The 19,431-nt window shown below is 52.0% G+C and overlaps 1 protein-coding gene across 2 annotated transcripts in view; it reads left to right on the top strand.

Annotated features, from left to right (window-relative positions):
• GFRA2 (GDNF family receptor alpha 2) overlaps positions 1 to 19,431 on the top strand; it is an 85,371-nt gene that overhangs the window by 54,203 nt on the left and 11,737 nt on the right. For both annotated transcript variants that reach the window (XM_047717283.1, XM_047717282.1), the window contains exons 5-7: positions 16,612 to 16,721; positions 17,260 to 17,400; positions 19,257 to 19,429. In XM_047717283.1, coding sequence (XP_047573239.1) covers positions 16,612 to 16,721; positions 17,260 to 17,400; positions 19,257 to 19,429 — 424 coding nt within the window. The remainder of the gene's footprint in view (positions 1 to 16,611; positions 16,722 to 17,259; positions 17,401 to 19,256; positions 19,430 to 19,431) is intronic.

The raw sequence follows: 19,431 nt of genomic DNA, 5'->3' as shown, positions 1-19,431 counted from the left end.
CCTGGAGGGGTTCTGGCCCGCCAGGGCGGCTCCCAGAGAAGGCCCCCAGCAGGGACAGGGGAGTGGGCCATCCCTGGGTGGACAGCAGAGTCATGTCTTGGAGAGTGAAAGCTGCCCTGGAAGGGGTGGTGAGCCAGGCTGGGCACACTTTGGGGTCTTAGCCTGCATCTGAACCGAGCTGGGAGGTGGCGGGAAGCCAAGCACCTGCTGTAAGGGGAGGGTGACTGGTGAGTGTCAGTGGGTGGAAGAACATCCCTCCCAAATTCTACATCCACTGGGAACCTAGAATGTGGGCTTGTTTGAATAGGGTCGTTGTAGATGTAATTAGCTGAGGTCATGCTGGATGAGGGCATCCTTGTGACGTAAGTCATCCTTGTGACATAACCATAAGTGCATGCTGGGAAGAAGCCAGTGGAGACAGGCAGAGGCTGGAGAGATGGGTCCGTGAGCCAAGGAACACACAGGCTGCTGGGAGCCACCAGGGCCCACAAGGTAGTGCTGACCTTTGACCTCAGATGGCTAGCCTCCAGAACTGGGAGGTAATTAATTTCTGTAACTATAAGCCACTCGGTTTGTGGTGATCTATTTGGGCAGCCCTAGGATGCTCATGCATGGGGGCAGGGTCTCCCACACTTCTCTGGGGGGTGGTCATTAGCCAGGGAAAGGCCATCTTCCTGCTATCACTGTGACCCCCCCCCCAGGGGGCTGGGGGCCCTGGCAAAGGTCATGACAGTTCATAGTCCATGAGAGGCAGGTAGGAGGGGGCTCAGATGGGCAGGTGCTGTTCAGGAAGGGCTGGGAAATCCTGAGGGGGGCTTTCTGAGGAGAGGGAGTGGGATTGAGATGGTGGGTGCCAGGATGCTTGGCTGGGAGAGCACAGGTTGGGTCTGTTTCAGGGTGAGGTGTTACTGTGACTTCCTAGGCAGAGAGGGGAGCTGGAGAAAGGGCACGATTTCAAGGACAGAGACCAAGAGCAGGTCTGCAGTAGGCCTGTGGGGGGTGTACCTTCTTCCTGGCAGTGAAGTCCAGGGCCCTCTGGGTGGAGCTGAGGTGTGACTTGGCGGGGGGATGGGTGGAAAGCAGGTGGAGTGTGTTCAAGCTCAGGTGGCATTGTCTCTGCCCTTGTGACCCGCTCTCTGCCCTGGGGCTTCTTTCTTGGATACCACCACCACTATCATAGCCAACCCCCGAGGGTAAGGTCCATCCCATAGGGGAGCAGCCCACCAAACCCTGAAAGGATCAGCAGCCTTGGGTTTGCCTGGGTTTGTTTCCCAGCCCCAGCACTTCCCAGCCATGCCTCCAGTCATTTCCTGTCTCCAAGGCTGGATTTCCTTCTCTGGAAAGTGGGGAGTTTCGAGGTCCCTGTCTCAGGGTGTTGTAAGGGGTAAACAAGGTAATGCTTTCAGGGGTGCTTAGCGGACACGTAGTAAGCATTCCAGATTGTTAGCTCTTGCTATTTAGTCTGAATTTGGTAGGCCTCAGTACATGCAAAGGCAAGACTGCGAGGGAGTAATTGTAAAAAACAGAAACAGCATAAAAACGTGGGTTCTCAAGGTCTAGGTTTCCGATCCTGCGTGCCTAGGCTGGCTCAGCTCTCTTGTAGCTCTCCCTCTCCTTGGGCTGAGTGCTGGGCTTCCATGAAGTGGACTTCTGCTCTGGCCCTTGGCCTGAAAGCCTCTCAGCCTCTTCAGGCCCCTGTCGCTGTGACAGCAGCCTGTATCCATGGAGGAGGAGAAGGGAGGCTGCCAGTCTAGCTCCTTGTCAGGAACTGGATTCGAGGGGCCCAGCTCTGAGGCCTCAATTTTGGGAGAAGCTCAGAAATATCCTTTTGGATGTACTTAACTGGTATTCACCCCTGACTCTTCAACTTCTCCCAGCTGGCTGGCTCTCTGCTCTGAAGATGGAAGCTGGGGTGGCATCTCATTGTCTCTTATGCCTATTGCTGCACCCCTCTGCTCCCTTTCAGAGCAGGAAGGGTCAAAAGGGATGGGTTTTGAGAAGGTCTGCTGTAGGGAGGTGAGTGGGAAGGCTGGCGTCCAGACGTTACGTGTGGGCCGCGGCTCTGTCGTAGTCTTGTCAAGATGTTGGATGTGTCCCATGGGGACCTCTACCAGAAGTGACACTCTGTGTGATGGCATTAGAAATGCTACCTGTATTTGAGCCTAGAGGTGGGTCAGGAGGCTAAGGAGTCTGGTGCATCCTATGAACTCCTGAATGCCTTCCAAGGTATGATTATTTTTAAATTTCATTTATATTCAGTTCTGTGCATGTCAACTTACCATTGTTTGGGGGTCCTGGACATCTTCATTAAAAGAGCAGCTTTCACTCTTTGCAGACCCTTGGCCTACAGATCATGAGCCACCTGATCTCAAATTGCCATTCCCAGTTTACCTCCTGGTTTGAGAAGGCCTGGGTATCTACTTCTTCTATAGCCTTATCTACCCAGTAGCTGCAGACCCACTATTACAGAGGAACATATCAACTGCGTATTCAAAGAGTAGCTCTTTGTCAGCTGTACAACTGGTCTACCTTCCCCATTCCCATGGATTCATATATATCAAAACTCATCACGCCCCATTCCAGTGCAGTGGTAGATTTTACTTCTTCTTTATCTGAACACCCACATCACCAGCAATACCTAGATGAGAAACAGGTTTCCCATAAGGATGTCCAGAAGGCCAAGGGACAGCAAGGAAGAGCACCATGAAATACCATGCCCCCTGGAAGACCATCTGTGGGTGGACCCCATCAGGCTCTCCTGCTGGGTTGGGCTACTTTACTGGGCAGGAAGCTGGAGGACTGCTTCTTGGGCCTGGGGTCAGATGTATCAGCCTGATCGGCTTCTGTTCCTGTGCTGTAGTTCTCTTGTGGCTCTCTTTGAGCGGAAACTGACTGCCCCTGGGCCCTCTTGTTTCCTGGGGTGGTGGTCTGTGATTTCTCACCCACTGTGCCCCACCTTCCTAGTGCTATCATACTGGGGATTAAGTTCCAACATACATATTTTGTGATGACACAAACATTCAGTCTGTAGCAGACCCCTCAGGCACTTCCTTCTGCTTGGGCTGGAACACGGGTGCTCTAGAAAGCCCTCTGTTGCATCCAGACTCTGGGACATCACCCTAGAGACTGCCTCAGGAATCCACTCATTCCCACTCACTGCTGGATCCCTTTCCTACTCCACATCCCACCATTGGCTGTGATGGCCTTCCCTTTGTTCCTGGGGCTGCCCTTACTTGGGTCTCATTTTTGACTCAGGCTTTTCTTTCCTTGGTATTTTGTACTCCCGTGTCTTGTCCTGCATCCTTTGAACCTTCGAAGCCCTGGCAGAGCTGGGCAGGGTATGTGTGAGAGCCTTAGTAGAAGTAGTGAGGAACTTGACTTGGCCCCAGAGTCTGCTTATTCTAAGATAAATTCATTTAAATGCTTGATGAGCTCACAGGGGTCTTCTTACTCCTCACCTGGCATTATATCTTCACATAGGAATCACCATCTTTTTCTCGCCAAGTATGCATGTCTACCTGCCCCCTTTATCTCCTTCTCAGATGAGGCCAGGTACTTTGGTTCAAATTCTCAGAAACTTGAGGGTCTTGATGTTTCATTGACTTACAGTAGAGGTTTTTGGGGGGCTAGTGACTAGCCCAGTGGGACCCAGTGGCCATCTGCTTCTCTGAGTGGTTTGCCATGTCCCTCTGATCTCCATCCTGCCCACTTCCCTTGGGAGGCCCTGACAGGCACTGACCCTTTGAAAGACCGAAGCTCCCTGTGGTCAGCAAGGGGCATGGCTCCTGGCCCTCTGACATCAGAGGGGAACGAAATTGTCACTTGCTTTGGCATTGGAGGGTAGCAACAGGGAGGACCCACGCAAGTCAGGGTGTAGGGGAAGGAAGGACCTGTGTGTGGGGGTATGGGGCATGTGTCTGTCCGGGTGGCGGGGCCCTCCCGTGGGCGTGCCCATGGGGATTGTGTTGGTAAGTGTCCCGCTTGCTGGTGAACCGAACAGCCCGTCTTCTCTCTTCCCTGGATGCTGCAGTCTGTGTGCTTGACCTTAAGCTGACAGGTTGGAACCCCCTCGTTTATAGATTTTATTTTTTTAAAGCCCTTTTTGTAAAACACTAACCTCAGCGAAGGAGAAAGGAGAGAGAAAAAGAAAAAGAGCTGAGTTCAGCAACTGCAGTTTGCTGTATTTTTCATCTTGCCTCAGCAAGTTGGGACCACAAATAATCTGGTCTTCCATGCTTCAGTGATGCTTGCTGCTCAAGACCGCACGCCCCTCCTAAGGCAGGGTGTTCCTGGGAGCCAGCATCACTCCCCTTCCCCAGCTCAGGTGGTCTGGGCGCACGTGGGTGGCCGGGGCAGGGGATCCGAGTGGGAGCTGGAGCAGAGGGAACACTGACCAGCAAGAGGGTAGGTCGTTAATTTCCGAATGATTTCTGGAATCAGCTAAACATTTCCTTTTAACCAGTTTCCCCAGCCTCACATTCTTTCTTAGTTCAGGAAAAACGTCATTTATAATGGATGTTGCCTTGATAAATTGCTCCCAAGAAGCATAGCATTCTCATTAGTCTATATAATGAGAAAGACTCTTAGTGGTGACATAGCTGGCCAGATATTTGCCTGATTGGAAGAATATTTGCCTATGCAGTCTGCTCTAGAAGGCCTGGGATGGAGGGCAGCGGGGAAGGGGCTGAGGGCTCCCTTCAGGCTCTGTGGCTCCGAGGCTGTGATCTTCCAGCATTCTCGAAGAGCAGACCCCAAGCACACGGGGTCCTTCCTGCTTCCTGGTGGGTACAGACTGGGGTATGCTGGCTTCTTACCTACATTGCCACCCCAGCCCTCTCCTGTCCATGGGTCTGGCTGTCTGCCTTGACTGGGACCTGGTCTTTTTGAGTCAGCTGAAGAAGAGAATTTGGGTGCTTTAGTCCTGCCTTGTTCTTTTATTATTATGCCGAAGGAAAAAAATAAGTGTATACATATATAGAGTGAATTCTGTTTTGCAAAGCACTTTTGCGCATGTGGTTTCATTCCAACCACTCTTCTGTGTAGGTATAACGGAGCTGCTTAGGTACTCAGAGAGGCAGTGATAGTTCTAGAATTTATGGTGTGTGAGCAGCAGCATTTTGACCCCAAAACTCGACCCCGTCACGGATTCCTTTTGCCCTTCTGCTTGTTTGAGAATGGACAATTTGCCCAGCCTTGCTCCACAGGGACCCATTGTGTTGTTCTCTCTAGGGCCCCAAGACACTTCTTCATGTTAAAATGGTGCTTAAGGATGTGTGTTAATTCTTGCAGGCCACTGGGGCCTCTTTCAGCAGATGGCTATTACCAGAGATAGTGAAGATTCTTCTCCAAATTCCTAACAACCACCAGGATTGGAGGAGGAGGAAGACAGACCCACTAAAGGGCTATCTTTCTTGTTTCCTAAGTTAATGCAATGTTGATGCATTTTGCCGTGCTGTCAGCTAGAAATCTGGAGTAATTTTATATTTCAAGAGGAGGTATTAAGAGAGTTCTTGGCTCTCCTCCTGCTTTGAGGGAAGTCTTCCAGGCTTCCAGAATAGTTCGCATTCATTCATCCACTCACCCACCCATTCATCCACTCACCCATCTAACCATCCATCTGTCTACCTAACCATCCATCTATCCATCTACCTACCTACTCTCTTATCTATCCACCCACCCACCCAGTCCTCCACCCACCCACCTAACCATCAATCCATCCATCCATCCATCCGTCCATCTTTTCCTCCCTCCTTCCCTTCCTCCTTCCATCCAGTGGCTGTTGAGTCCCTATTTGATGTCAGGTATTACTCTGGACATTGAAGATTCAAACATGAATAAGACTGTTTCTGTTCTGAAAGAACTCCTACTTTAATGGGAGAAACAGATATGAAAAGTATAAATTATGGTATGCTTGGCGGCACAAGCTCAGTAATTGGAGTTTGTGAAATGCGTTCAGAGTTGAAGCAGAACATTCACAGAAAGCGTTCTGGAAGGGCTGGCACCTGAACTGGGTTTAGAAGGGTGAACTGGGAGAAGTTTAGGGAGGACATGGTTGGGGGATGGTGTTCCTGGTGGAAGCAGCTCCATAGGATAAAGGTCTGTAAAGCAACGTGGTTGGGGAATGTGTGCTCTTCGGTATTGCTGCAAGGTCTGGGGTGGGAGAGAGGAGGAGTGTAAGGAGGGTGAGTTGGTAGATGTTAGTGGAGTCCAGATTATGGGTGGCGATCAAGGTGGTACATGATGGGCTGAAGAAGCCTGGGCATCAGTGGGGCCACAAGGTCACAATGAACCCTTCATAAAAGCCTAGCATGCTAGCATGCCTGGCGCAATCCTAGGTGTAATATGGGAATCTAGATTACCTTCTCAGAAACTACCAGACCTTTTTTATGCATTAGGGTGCTCACAGAGGGGTGAGTACTTAGCCAAGATCGTACCCCTTGTAATTTGCAGAGTTGGGGTTTGAAGGTGATTTTGCTCTTAGATGCTGTTCTGTCTCTTCCGTTGCTCTGAAGTTTAGGCTAAGCATCTACCTCTGGATTTTTCTCGTATGTTATGTTTCAGGAAATGTTATTTGATGTAAGAATCTATCTGAATCTCTGTAACAATATGCCATGGAATAATAAGGTTTGGATGGATTGCAAAGGCCGAGGAACACATTCTGTGGAGGTTGTGGGGGAGGGGAAGTGCTGAGAATAACAAAGCCAGGGAGGGATCTAGGTCTTTGAATAGGAGGTCCTCATCATCAGGAAGGGGAAGAAAATGTTGGAACTGCTAGAACCAAGAGCAGAGGAAGTAAGCTAATGGGACTTTGGGGGTCAGCATCTCAGGACTAATTCCTAGAAGGTTAGGAATGTTAGGTCTTCCTGACCCTAGGAAGACCATGTGAATGGCTGGCCACTGAGACCTGGGACCTTGCCTGGTGCCTGGCCCTGCAGGATCGCCTGCTACTGCCAACTGGAGGGTGGTGGATCTGGAGCTTTTTGCTCTGGAGCAAGAGGGAGGAGGATTGTGGTGGGGAGAAAGAGAAGGAGGAAACCTAACCTCATACCACCAACAAGAACCATATCAGCATTCAGAGAAAGTTGAAAGAAATCTTTCCGCTGGCTGGCTACCTAGCTCAAGGCTAACCACACTCTTAACACAATAATAAGTCAATCCTCACTGAATAATTAAATAGAGAGCCTTCATAAGTATTGACTTAATGTGACAGCAAGTCTATAGTGACTCTGGGCTTTGCTTATGTAAACACAATCTCTTGTTCAGCTTACTTAGCAGTTCAATGAAATAGAACAGTCCTTCAATTAAAATCAAATGATGCATATGTTTAATTCTTTTCTCTTCTTACTGGGTAATAATAGGTTTGGAACCTAGGTGAAGGGATTGAGGGAAAAATGGAGAAAAGGATATCTGGCCATCTTCTTGTGTTTTCAGAGGACATGAAGGAGTATATCCAGTGGTGGTCTTGGGAAGACGGATATGGTCTTGGCTTCCATCTCTGGACCCTAGGTGGGAGACCCATCCAGACCCTCCCAATCCTCTCCCAAAGCAGGCTTGGGTTGGCCATTGTGGTTGTCACCGCTGTCTCTTGTTGGTGGCCTGGGTCTAGCTGATTGCTTCTGGTCAGTTGGTGGTACAGCGGCTCCAACTACAGCACTCACCAGGCCATTTCTTATGGATACTCTCAGGGTTCACCTGGAGGGGAGAAGAGGGTGCTGTGGGATCTCCAGGCTGGATGGCAAGGGGGGCCAAGAAGCAAGGTGGCATGCCACTGATTTCCTTGGGTGACGCCAGAGAGAAAAAACCCCCTGAGTTCTGTGGCTTTAGAAGGCTAGGAGAAGGGGAGGGGGTGGTGGGTTGGGAAAAAGATGGAGGGTGATGGGGTGGGTCGCATGATGGAAGGGAAAACCTATTGGCTTTGGAGCTAACATTTGAAGCTCAGTCTTCCGGCCTTGCTGCTGAGATAGTAACTGAGTTAATTAACCTCTCTAGGTCTTTGTTTCCTTATCTGTGAAGCGGAGGTAATAATGCCAGCTTCAGAGAATTGTTGTCAGGGTAAAATGTGGGGATGTTAGTAGAAGTACTTCGTGTGGCACTGTACAAATATGGGGGGGTGCTTGTTAATACATCAGAGATGTTACGTGCCTGGGCCTGAAGGGAGAGGGCTCCTACCTGCCGCACCGTGTCGCACGCTTGGGAGTAGATCGTGGGTTTTCTGGTTTCAACAGCGGCGGCAGCAAGCTATGTGCCAGGCACCATCCAAGTTCTTACGTACATTTGCTCGCTGGACATCTCGTTCAATCTTTGCCATGGCCATATGAGGTAAATACTATCATTACCCCAATTTTCCAGTGAAGAGATGGAGGTTTAATGACCTACTCAAGGTTACACAGCTAGTGAGTAGCTAAAGCCAAGCCTCAAACCCAGTTGGTAGGCGAGATGTCAGAAATTGGACCTTAAGGCCGAGTGTGCTTCTGGCTGGGGTGGAGAGGGGAGAGGGCTCTTGTAGAATTCAGGACCTCCTGTGGTGGGGAGAGCCAACATTTCCACTTGTGGCAACCTGCACTGGGGTCATGTTCATGTCCAGAAGGGCCTGGTCTGCATTTCCCAGCCTGGCACCAGCTTCTGTCTCAGACCCGTAAGCTCCTAGTGTTGGAGATGCCCCGGAGTGAGGAGCTGGTTCTCTGGGGTGGTAGGTTTTCTCTGTCAGCCTCTTTGTCTTGGGACAGAGGGTCAGTTAAATTTGCTAATGCTCCTGGAACCAGTAATACTTTCTCTAAATGAAGGCTTAGAAACATCATTGTTTATAATAACTCAGGATTCCTGAGCCCTCATTCAATTAAACTTGAAGAAATAATTACAATCTTAAAGCAACTTTATTAAAAGAGAACGTAAGGAACAGTGTCTTCTATTAGCATCTTTGGAATTTGCTTCTGGATCCCATTAGTTTGTATATTTACCATTTTCCCCCTGTTTTTGCAACCAGGGTGAGCAGACGGTATTGTCTCCTGATTTTTAATCCCTTCACGTGATTTCATGTTTGAATTTTCATATGTTGGCACAATCTACATCCTTGTCATTTTTAATAGCAATGCGGCTTTTTGTGGCTGATCCGTCTGAGCCATTCCCCTCTAGTGAAGCTGGGGAAAGGATCCAAGGCCAGGTCCATTTTCCTTCATGAATTTTGTTAGCATCTGTTTTCCAAAGCTCTTGCTAAGGTGCTCCTGCAAGCCTGGGCCTTTCACATGGGTTAGCCAGACCCTTTGTGGGTTTGGTTTTTGATCTCTCTCTGTCCTTTTCAGTGTATGCCTTTTTGGTTGCTTTTAACTTGGACAGAGAAGAGCATATAAAACCAGAGAGTAAAGCTAAACATTAGTCAAGAATATTTCTGTTGTGAGAGAGCCCCAACTACCTTAAGAAAATTACAAAGGAATTTACTGGCTTCCCGTGAAATATAGAAAGGGTGGGAGTGTATGCCAGCACTCAGCTACAAAGAGGCCTGTCTCCATCTCTCCTTGTCTCTTGTTTCTGCTTCTCTCTGCAGGTTAGCTGGATGTTTATTCTTATTGTGACCGTGAGGCTAGAACTGTGGGCCCGATTTTTCTGGGCTCACATCTATGGTGTCTCATAACCGGAGAGAAAAGAATGTCCTTCCTTGCTGGCTCCATTAGGAAAACCTCAGGGAAGGACCCTTTTGAGCCTCGTTTGTGTTACCTCCTCATCCCTAAACCACTAGTCGGGGTGGCCGGGGACAGCCTGGGTCATGTGTCCACCTTTGGCCCAGGATGATAGAGTGCCATGGTTGACAGTTTTTACTAGAACTGCCCGGCTGGAGGAAGAAGTCCCTTCCCTCAGTCCACCCCCAGGGGAGCTGCTATTCTGGGCAGATAGATAAATATTCACTGCACACTCGAAGAATAAACAGAAGGGAAGGAAGCCAGGTTGGGACTTGAGTTCATGAAATCAGTGGTGGCAGTGTCCTGGGAAGGACGGAGGATCAGGTTGTCCACGGTGAGCCCCGGAGGTGTCAGAAAGCAGCCACGTGGGTGAAATCCATTTTCCCCTTTCTCAGTGTCGCATAACATTGAACCCACTTAGGCAAGCCCTGCACTGCTGGAGGGGACCTCAGAAAGCCATTCCAGAGGCACTTGGGTCTATTAAAGTCATTTTCTCTGCATTCCCATAAATTGTCTATGAGGCCTATCATGAGTAATTTGCACTTCTTGGAGCCCCTTTTCCCCTCCATGAAATATTCAAGTGCCCTGTTCGTTTGCATGAGGCAGGGCTGGTGGCTGCCTCTGGAATCATCATCCACAGTGGTGGCTCGTGACAGCAGAGCCGGAGGAAAGACTGTGTCCTTGTTAGCAGGTGCCTAGTCTTGGTGTGCGGGCTGGCAGGCATATAGCTGTGTGGTCTATGTGTCAGAGCTGCCGTGGCCTTGCTGGGGAATATATCTACTCTGCGGGATTGTTTCGAAAATTAATTGAGGGAACAGTGTCTGGCACGTAATAGGTTCTCAATAAATATTAGCTTCCTTTTCTCCTTCTCCACTTCTATAGAAGGCCAACAGAAACCCACTGGTTCCCATGGCAACAGCATAACAGGTATAATCTGATAAATGGGAACTTTGGGCAGCTGACAAGCACTTCAGACCAAAAAGCCATGTACTGGCCAGCATTGGAATGCTTTGGGATTCTGTGGAGCGATTCACCTTTTATTATGTTAGGGTAGATAGGTTTGAGAAACCATATGTGTTTGGGAAGGTAGTTATACTTTGGATCAAGGGCGCTACAGGTGTCTGTACTTTTTTTTGGCTAAGAGCAAAGTAGAGAGAAGAGTATATCCAAGTGTAAGTGTATGTCTGTGTAGGGATTGATGTACGTGCATGTGTGTGTGTGTCTTTGTGTGTGTGAACACAAGCATTCTTTGCCTTGTCACCGAGAGCCTTCTCAGGTCATGGCCTGAAGCGTTACTTTCTTCCCTGACTAGGTCACAAAGTGGGGATATTTATTTTTTTATTTACTTGCTTACTTATTTTTTTAAAGTTTTTTTTAAGATTTTTTTTTTTTTTAAATTTGAGAGAATGAGAGCGAGTAGGAGAATGGGGTGAGGGGAAGGGGGAGAGGCAGACTCCCCATTGAGCAGGGATTCCCATGTGGGGCTCGATCCCGGGACTCTGGGATCGTGACCTGAGCGGAAGGCAGGCAATTCACCAACAGAGCCACGCAGGCGCCCTGAAGGTGGGGATATTTACAGCTGAGACAGGGAGTGAGATCTGAAGGGGCCCCAGAAGCCCCGCTTTGCAGCCTGTGCCGATGGCCACATCCCCAAACGTCAGCTTGCCCTAGATTCACCGGCAGGGCTGGTGCAAGCACGGGTGGCTGTATGTCTGGGCTTCGCCTGGAGAATCTGCATTTCTACCAAGTTCCCAGTGGATGCTGATGCTGTTGTTCGGCAGACCACACTCTGAGAACCAGTCCCCTGTAGGGAGTCGACCCCACTGCTCCGGTCTGGGTGATTTCCACTTGCGTGGGTTGATCTTTGTGTATCCGGCCTTGCCTCTTTTTCCCTCTGCGGGAACACATCTGCTTGTCAAATAGGGTTGCCAGAGCTAACAAACAAAAATTCAGGCCTTGCATTCCAGATGAACGATGAAAAACCGCTTAGTGTTAGTATTAGTTGTGTTCGGCTTAACATTAGTATGTCCCAGATACTGCCTGGGAAAGACTTACACTAAAACATTCATTGTTTACCTGAACTTCAAATTAAACGGACGTCCTGTGTTTAATCTGGTAACTGTTTCATCAGGCTGTGGGTCAGGTGTCTCTCCGTGCTCCTGCCGCTTGCGGTGATTGAATAGGCTACAGCTGCTGCTGTGACTGGCCCGAGGAGGGTCTGTGTTTTTCGGACAGAGCCACCTGCTGCCCCCCGGCTCACTGGCCGTCTTCACTTGGTCTTGCTGGGAGGGACTTGGCTGGTGTTCATATCGGTTCTCTTGCTGGCTCTCTGGGCTTTCCTTTGTCTCTCTCTCTCTTGTGCTTCCTTTTATGTCATCCTTCTTATGGGGATTCTTAAAGGTAGAAGTTTGCCGGGGGATGGGGGTGGGCCAAGGACAAAGTCTGTTCCTAGCCAAGAGAGCAGAGTCCAGAGAGCTCACCTCACGGTGTGTGCAGGGAAACGCAGCGGCAGGCCTGAGGATGGGGCAGGGAGCCCCCGCTGGCTTGCGGTGTGTTAGGAAGAGGATAACATTTGCCTTGGAGAACGCACCTCCCGGGGCTGAGCTGGGAGCATTCATGGGGCTGGTTCGCATGGGGTTCGGAGCCCGCGTGTTTGCCCGCTTGAAGGAAATTGACACGCCTTGGTCTCTGATGCTGACAGAGGGAGCTGCTGCCATGGACTTCAGCCTGCCTTGAGGGGCAGACAGAGTTGGAGCAATCAGAGGCCTTCTGGAGACTTGGACATGCCATCCTCCTAATAGGCCCCATTTGGCCCTCTCTCTTGCCAAGGCCACTTTGACGCCAGGAACGGAGAAATGGGGGAACAGAAGGCCTAGCCACGGCCATTCCCTTTACCTGCCCCTCTGCTGGCTGTGGGGTCCGGGCCTTTCTCCTCTCCTCCATGAGCTCTGAACGGAGCCCGTAAGCCTGCTTACAGGAAGTAGGCCATGGCCTTCAAGGGGTCTGGTGAAGGAGTTTTGTGCATGTTGTCTGGCTTCGGGGGCCTCTGTTCCTCTTCCTGTGTCCTCAGAGTGATGTGGAATGTAGCGGTGGGTAGGGAGGCTATCGCGCACCTGGGACCAGCAGGGTGACTCTGGAGACTCCTGGTGAGGGATGGGGGAGGGGCCATCTCTCCCGGGTTGCCTTTTATGGGAGGCAGACCCACCTCAGAAGGCTGAACAGGTATTTCTTCTTCTCCCAGACACAGGAAACGCTGTTCCCTGTTTTCACTTGCTGGTGCTTGACAGGCACAGTGCTGGGGACAAGATGTCTGGATAGAGAAGGAAGATAATGTGATGCCTCCTCTAAGTGCCCCAGCTGTCCAATGTAGTCCTGTGAGGGAGATAGGCAGGCACAGCTCACCCAATTAGATAACTGAGGACACTGTGCTCAGAGACATGACAGGGCTGCCCAAGGTCACACAGCCTTGAGTGAGAGAGAACTGCCATGGACAGATACTCTCTCCTCTCCTGGCAGCTGGATCTGTCTTTTCCCCGCCCACTTGGGGCTCCTTTATCTTCAAGTTCCTGGCTTTCCTTTTTTTCGTCTCTTGTCAGTGGCCTTGTCTCTCTTCGTAGACAAGTCACATTCTCCTTTCTCCTGCTTGGTGCCTTCTCCAGCCTCTGGGGCCTCGTGACATTCTGAGAGGCTTCGTGGATGGTGGGGTCAGGCAAGATCCTCAAGCTTCCCGGTGCCGGTGAGTGGAAAACTCACCTTGCAGAAGGGAAGGAGGCCATGTGTGCCCATGTGGAGTGGAGCTGCCTGGGAGGCTCCCCTTAGGTCTCCTGGGGTGGGCAGTACGCCTCTCATCAAGTCCTGGGTCCTGGCCTGGTGGCCATTCTGTCCTGACCCCAGGAACTGGGATTTCCTTTCTGATGTTGCACTGACCTGGAGACCCTTCCCATCCGTAGTCTGTCAGCCACATGGCAGGGGCTCAGTGTGTGTTTAGAGGAAGGATGAAGAAATCGGTGAAGTCTGCCACTCTGGGAATGTATGTTCCCCCTGGGGAAGGGCTGCTGGGGGGCCTTGGGGAGGCACTGAAATGGAGTTAGGCTTAGCGTGAACAAATGGCATAGGAATGCACTCCTGTATTTGGGCTGAGAGTTGACATGCATGCCTCTTTGGTAGGGAGGAGATGGAAACTAGGGCTGTGCTTGTTATCTAGCTTTCTTGCTCACATCATGCAGGGGCTCCATCCTGGCTTTATTTTTTTTCCCCGCCCCCCCTGGCAGAGCTCCTTAGCATTGGGACTGACTATGTGCCCTTGGCTCCTTCTGGAGGGAGGCACTTGGCCAAAGTGAGCAGTGATGTCCCTAGAGGGGCTGTAGGAGTTTCTCAGGGCCACTGTTACAAAGTCCCACAGGCGGGGGGGGGGGGGGGGGGCGGTTAAAAGAGAAATTTAATCTCTCACAGTTCTGGGGGCCAGTAGTCTCAAATTGAGGAGCTGGCAGGGCCCTGCCCCCTTGAAAGGCTCAAGGACAGAATCTGCTCTGGCCGGTCTATTCGCTGCTGGTGTTGCCTGTGGTTCTTGCCTTCCTGGGCCTGCAGGTGAGTCCCTCCAGTCTCTGCCTCCATCCTCACATGCGTTCTCACTATGTCTGTGTCCCTTTCGCCTTCTTATAAGGACAGCTGTCGTTGGCTTGAGGGCCCACTCTTAACCACTGTGCCCTCACCTCGGTCATGCCTGCAGGGAGCTCACTCCTGCAGTGAGTGACCAAGTAAAGGTCTCATCACGGGTGCTGGGAGTCAGGATGCGCCTCAGCCCGCATCATGTGCCTCCAGATCCCCTCCACCCAGTAAGGTCCCTGCCCCTGCCTCCAGGTCTCTGGGAGACTGGGGTGTGGGCAGAGGTCACCCCGCTCACACGGTCAGAGCACCTTTGCACACCTGCAGGGCGCACAGTAGGACACGCTGCTCCTGCTGCTCCAGATCAAGTCTTACTCTGCAGAACCTGAAGCCTTGGTTAGAGATGTTGCTTCTCCCTGTTTTGGGGCTGGGTGGTGAGGAATAGAGAGTGTGTTCCTGGGTGGGAGCGAAAGGGAGGACACCTGCAGATTTCCTTTTCTCTGGGACGCAGGATGTCTGTGCAAGGACCCGTCAAGGACTTCTGTGTGGGAGCTGTGATCTCAGGCAATAGCTTCTCCGAGCCTCAGCTTCCAACTCTAACGTGGGGCAGTAACCGCAGTCCGTCTCGGAGTTCAGGTCTCAGTGTGGGTGAGGATTGAATGATAAATGGATGAGTGTGGAAGTGTCCTTCTGTCAGTCATTATTTTATGGTGGGAAATTACACATTACATAAAGCGGACCGTTTTATCCATTTTTGAGTGTCTTCACAACGTTGTGCAAACAGCAGCAGCGTCCCTCTGCCTCGGGTGATTTCTCATCTGCCCAGACAGTGAAAACGTCTTTTACGAAGATCACTTTCTATTCACTGGATAACTAAGGAGCCTGAGTGCCGGAGAAGGAAGGGTTTGCCCGAGTCCCCGTGAGTTAGGGGCACAGCTGAAGCGAGAACCCGGGGCCCTGGCCAGTGAGTGTGTTGCTCGTCTTCCGTCTCCCACACCTCTGTGGGCTGCAGGGTCTGGGGACGCCTGAGCATCCCTGGGTTGAATTCCTCTGGGGAGCTTTCTCTCCCCCAAACCACACCCCCCCGGGACAAACTGGAATGTGTCCCGTGATGGGACACATCTGGCTGTCTGCTCTAAGGGAGTTCCTCCAACCTCTTGTCTCTGTCTACCCACTCCTTTATCAGATGGGACAGGGCTCCAGTGGAGGACCAGGGTGGCCGAATTTGGGGCACCCTTTCGGATGGCTTCGTGAGGTATTGCGTGGAAAGAGTGGGGGCAGGGTGTCAAGGGCTGGGTTCTGTCCCTTCCTGTAGCTACCATAGCCTTCTCATGGAGCACGTATTTGTTGAGGTCCTACTGTGTGCCCATTGGGAAAATACGAGTGAACAAGACCTTATTCCTCCCTGTTTAGAGCTGCTACAAGGCACAAATGGTACGATACAGGAGGAACCCATGGCAAAGGGCACTCACCTGTAGGAAGTGATGACGGGAGGTGGGATGGCCACCCCCAACCCAGGCTGATGGGAGCCAGGGTGCTGGGACAGGTTAGACTTGGTTGTCCTGGGCTCTGTGGGACCTTGCACATCAGGTGCTGGAGACACACCTGGGCCAGAGAGCGTCTGCCTTCAGGTGGATCAGGGTCGAGGAGGGAGGTGCCCAGGTAGTTATGAAGTAAATTACGGGTGCCAACAGAGGGGAAGGGTGACAGTGGGTTATGTCACCAGGGGAAGGAAGGGCTGATTCTGCCCTCGTGGGACAGAGAAGCAGAAGGAGAGCCAGCAGGGAGGCTTTGCTCTGACCCAATAAAGAAGAGGCCAGTCAAGAAAGTCCATGAGTGTCTCAACCCTAGGGGAACTCTTTTTTTCACCTGCCGGGGGGCTGGATCCCATGACCCTCGGACGGATCCTGTGAGGGAGCAAGGCAGGGATGACTGTATGTGTTTTGCAGTCAGGAGGAGTGATATGTTGAAGGCCTAGGACAAAGTCACACAGGAGTGTGGCCAAGCAGAGAGCGAGTCCACTTTCCTGACTTGGTCCCGGACATTCTTGGTAATCCCACTCTAGGTTCTGTCTGTGTTCCTCGGACTGAAAGATCCATTTGGAGCCTGCCATGCTTCAGCTGTGTCCCTGGCTCTCCAGGAAGTCCTGCCCTCAAGGAGCTCCCAGCCCGAAGCCCCCAGCGGTTTGCGTCCCCCTCCATGTTCATCCTCTCCATCTTCCTAGCTTCCTCCTGCCCTGGGGACCCACAGGGAGGAGCTGCTTTTCCGCAGAAAAGGTGGGAAGGCAGCCAGACTAAACCGTTCTCTCTGTTGGGTCTTCTCCTGACATCAGGTCCCGGCTGGCAGACTTCCACGCCAATTGTCGTGCCTCCTACCAGACGCTTACCAGCTGCCCTGCCGACAATTACCAGGCGTGTCTGGGCTCCTACGCCGGCATGATTGGTAAGCGGTCCCCGTGCACCTGGGCTCGTGGGGGCTCCTGGCTGCCTGTCCCCCATGGGCAGGGGGCCCCGCTCAGGGCCAGAGGGTGGACGGCCTGAGCTTGCGCTTCTCTGCTGTGGGAAACCAGGCCAGCCCTTTAGTGTGGGGCAGGGGGGCCCTGGGGGTCTTATAAGGCTTTTGAAATGATAAAGTAACATTTATTGCATGGCTCAGACATTCCAGGTGCTGCACTGAGTGGTATACGCAGATTGTCTTACTTTAATTCTCACAACAGGGCTTATTAGGGAGGGGTTGGTGTCCCCATTCTACAGATGGGGAAACTGAGGCTTAAAGAGGTCAAGTAACTTGCGAAGGTTCACCTGGCTAATAAATGTGGGCCCTGGGATCTAAACCCAGGATGCGAGCCTTAGTCTCCCTGGTTCTAGAATGCTCGCTCTGCTTGCTGGAGAGGGCAGCTCTCTGTTGTGTCTGGGGCCTGGGTCCCAAAGAGAAGGCTTACTGTTCCTCTCTCCTTTGCCTTCCCTTTCTCCCTGCCCAGGGTTTGATATGACACCCAACTACGTGGACTCCAGCCCCACAGGCATCGTGGTGTCCCCCTGGTGCAGTTGTCGTGGGAGTGGGAACATGGAGGAGGAGTGTGAGAAGTTCCTCAGGGACTTCACTGAGAACCCGTGCCTCCGTAAGTCCTCCCAGTCTCTCCCCATGGCCCTGACATCCCAGAGGGGCCCTGTGTGTGGCTGCCTTAGCCATCCCCTTCTTTCTCCACTGGGGTGCTCAGTGCTGCGGCTTCCCCAGCAACCTATAGAGACCTTGGGTTTTGTGTTCTTGGAGACTCGTCCTCCTGAATGGTCAGTAGGCCAGCCTCAGTTTACCACTAGGAGGCCTTGAACCTATGTCAAGTCAAGGTCAAAAGTTTCTGGTCTGTTTTCTTGACAACTTCAGCCGGGTTTCTTCTCAGCATCTGTCACTTGTCCCTTTAAGGATCCACTCCCCTTTAGAACTGGTGACTTTTCAAGTCATCAGATTGCTATTCAAAAGGCTAGAGAAGGAGGTTAGTCACAAGTCCCACCTGCTTGGATCTGCTCAGCCTGACAGCCTTGCCTTCCATGCACTTGAAAATCCCCTCCCTCCCTTCCTCTGTCCTTTCTTCCTTCCCTCCATCTGTCCATCCTCCCTTTCTTTATAGCACTGGGGATTCAAAGAGATGAGTCACAGTGCCTGTCATTGAGAAGCTCGCAGTCTCACAGAGGCACACCATCAGGGGGTCACTGTGATCACAGGACCGGGTGAATGATGCTAGGGTGGAGGTCTGCGCTGGGCTCTTCAGGAGCTCTCCAGACCCTGGAAACTTCTCAGAGTCTGGCCCATTGAGGGACAGTGGGCATCTGTCTGCTTATGAGGCAGGGGCATGCTGGTCCACCTTAGGCAGAAGTGGTTATAGGACCTGCAGACCCCTTAGTCTTGCTAGAGAACGTGAGGATGCCTGGAGTTGCTTGGACAGGGAGGGGGAGTCCCTCTCAAGAAGGGCCTTGCAGTCCTGACGATGTTAGGGTCTGGTGGTCCTGCCGGTGGCAGGAGGTGGTGGTGCAGGCCACTGAAGGGGTGTCAGAAGGTAGCATTGTTCCAGACCCACATTGCAGAAGTCCCACTGCCTGGTCTTAGTGCGGGGCGGGTGGTGGGGATGTGGTTCTGGCAGGGGGCCCAATGCAAGTGTGCTCAGAGGGCGGAGATGCTGCTCGCAGAGAGGACGGCGTGAGTGAACTGGAACAGTGGTGGGGCGGAGGGGGAGTGGATGGATATTTAGGAGGTGGACTTCCCTAGTGCAAGTGGGCAGTTAGGGAGGCGTAGTGGGGGACCTGGGTGGGAGAGTTGACCCCTGAAAGGGGCCAGAAAGCCGTGATGCAACGGGAGGGAGCGATGACTAGTTGGGGTGTGGACGTGATGACCTTGAGGTGCATATAGGACTTGGAGGTGGAGGTGTCTGTAGGCACTTCATTTGAGGGTCAAGTCTTGGGGACAGGTTTGTCCGAGAGGGCCCACTATTTAGTCCTCAGTGCACTGGTGATAATGGTGTGGGAGTGCGGGAGGCCACCCCGGGAGGAGGACTGAGTCTGGGGCTCCTGGAGTGCCAGCAGTGGGACCCAGAACCATCTGAGGTAGTAAAGGAGCCAGGAGAACCTGTATTGGGGGGGGCTTCTGGGGGATGAGGGGATTGGTGTAGGGGAGTGGTGCCCCGGAGAAGCCAGCACTCGCCGCCCCAGGTCTGGCCTGCTGCCTCCGTCCAGGATCCCCACATCCATTTCCCCTGTTCTCTTCCTCTTCCACATTTCTTTCTCTTGTGGTTTCTTGTTTTCCTTTTGCTGTTTTCTTCTCTACATGGGACATGTCAGTAGTGTCTGAAAACGAGCTCTGGACAAGGTAAGTTTGGACAAGCCACAGCCTGTGCCTGGCTCTGGGTTGCTCTAGAGAAGGCAGCATTGGGATGTGAGCAGCAGCCCCCATTCCTCTGTGCCTACCTGCTCTCTCCCCCAACAGGGAATGCCATCCAGGCCTTTGGCAATGGCACAGATGTGAACCTGTCCCCCAAGAACCCCTCATTCCAGGCCACACAGGCCCCTCGGGTGGAGAAAGCGCCTTCTTTGCCAGATGACCTCAGTGACAGCACCAGCCTGGGGACCAGCGTCATCACCACCTGCACATCTGTCCAGGT

Source organism: Lutra lutra, chromosome 2 (assembly GCF_902655055.1).
Source record: "Lutra lutra chromosome 2, mLutLut1.2, whole genome shotgun sequence".
NCBI classification, from domain to species: domain Eukaryota; kingdom Metazoa; phylum Chordata; class Mammalia; order Carnivora; family Mustelidae; genus Lutra; species Lutra lutra.
The sequence above is the reverse complement of the archived record's forward strand: the minus strand, read 5'-3'. Positions and strand labels throughout refer to the sequence as shown.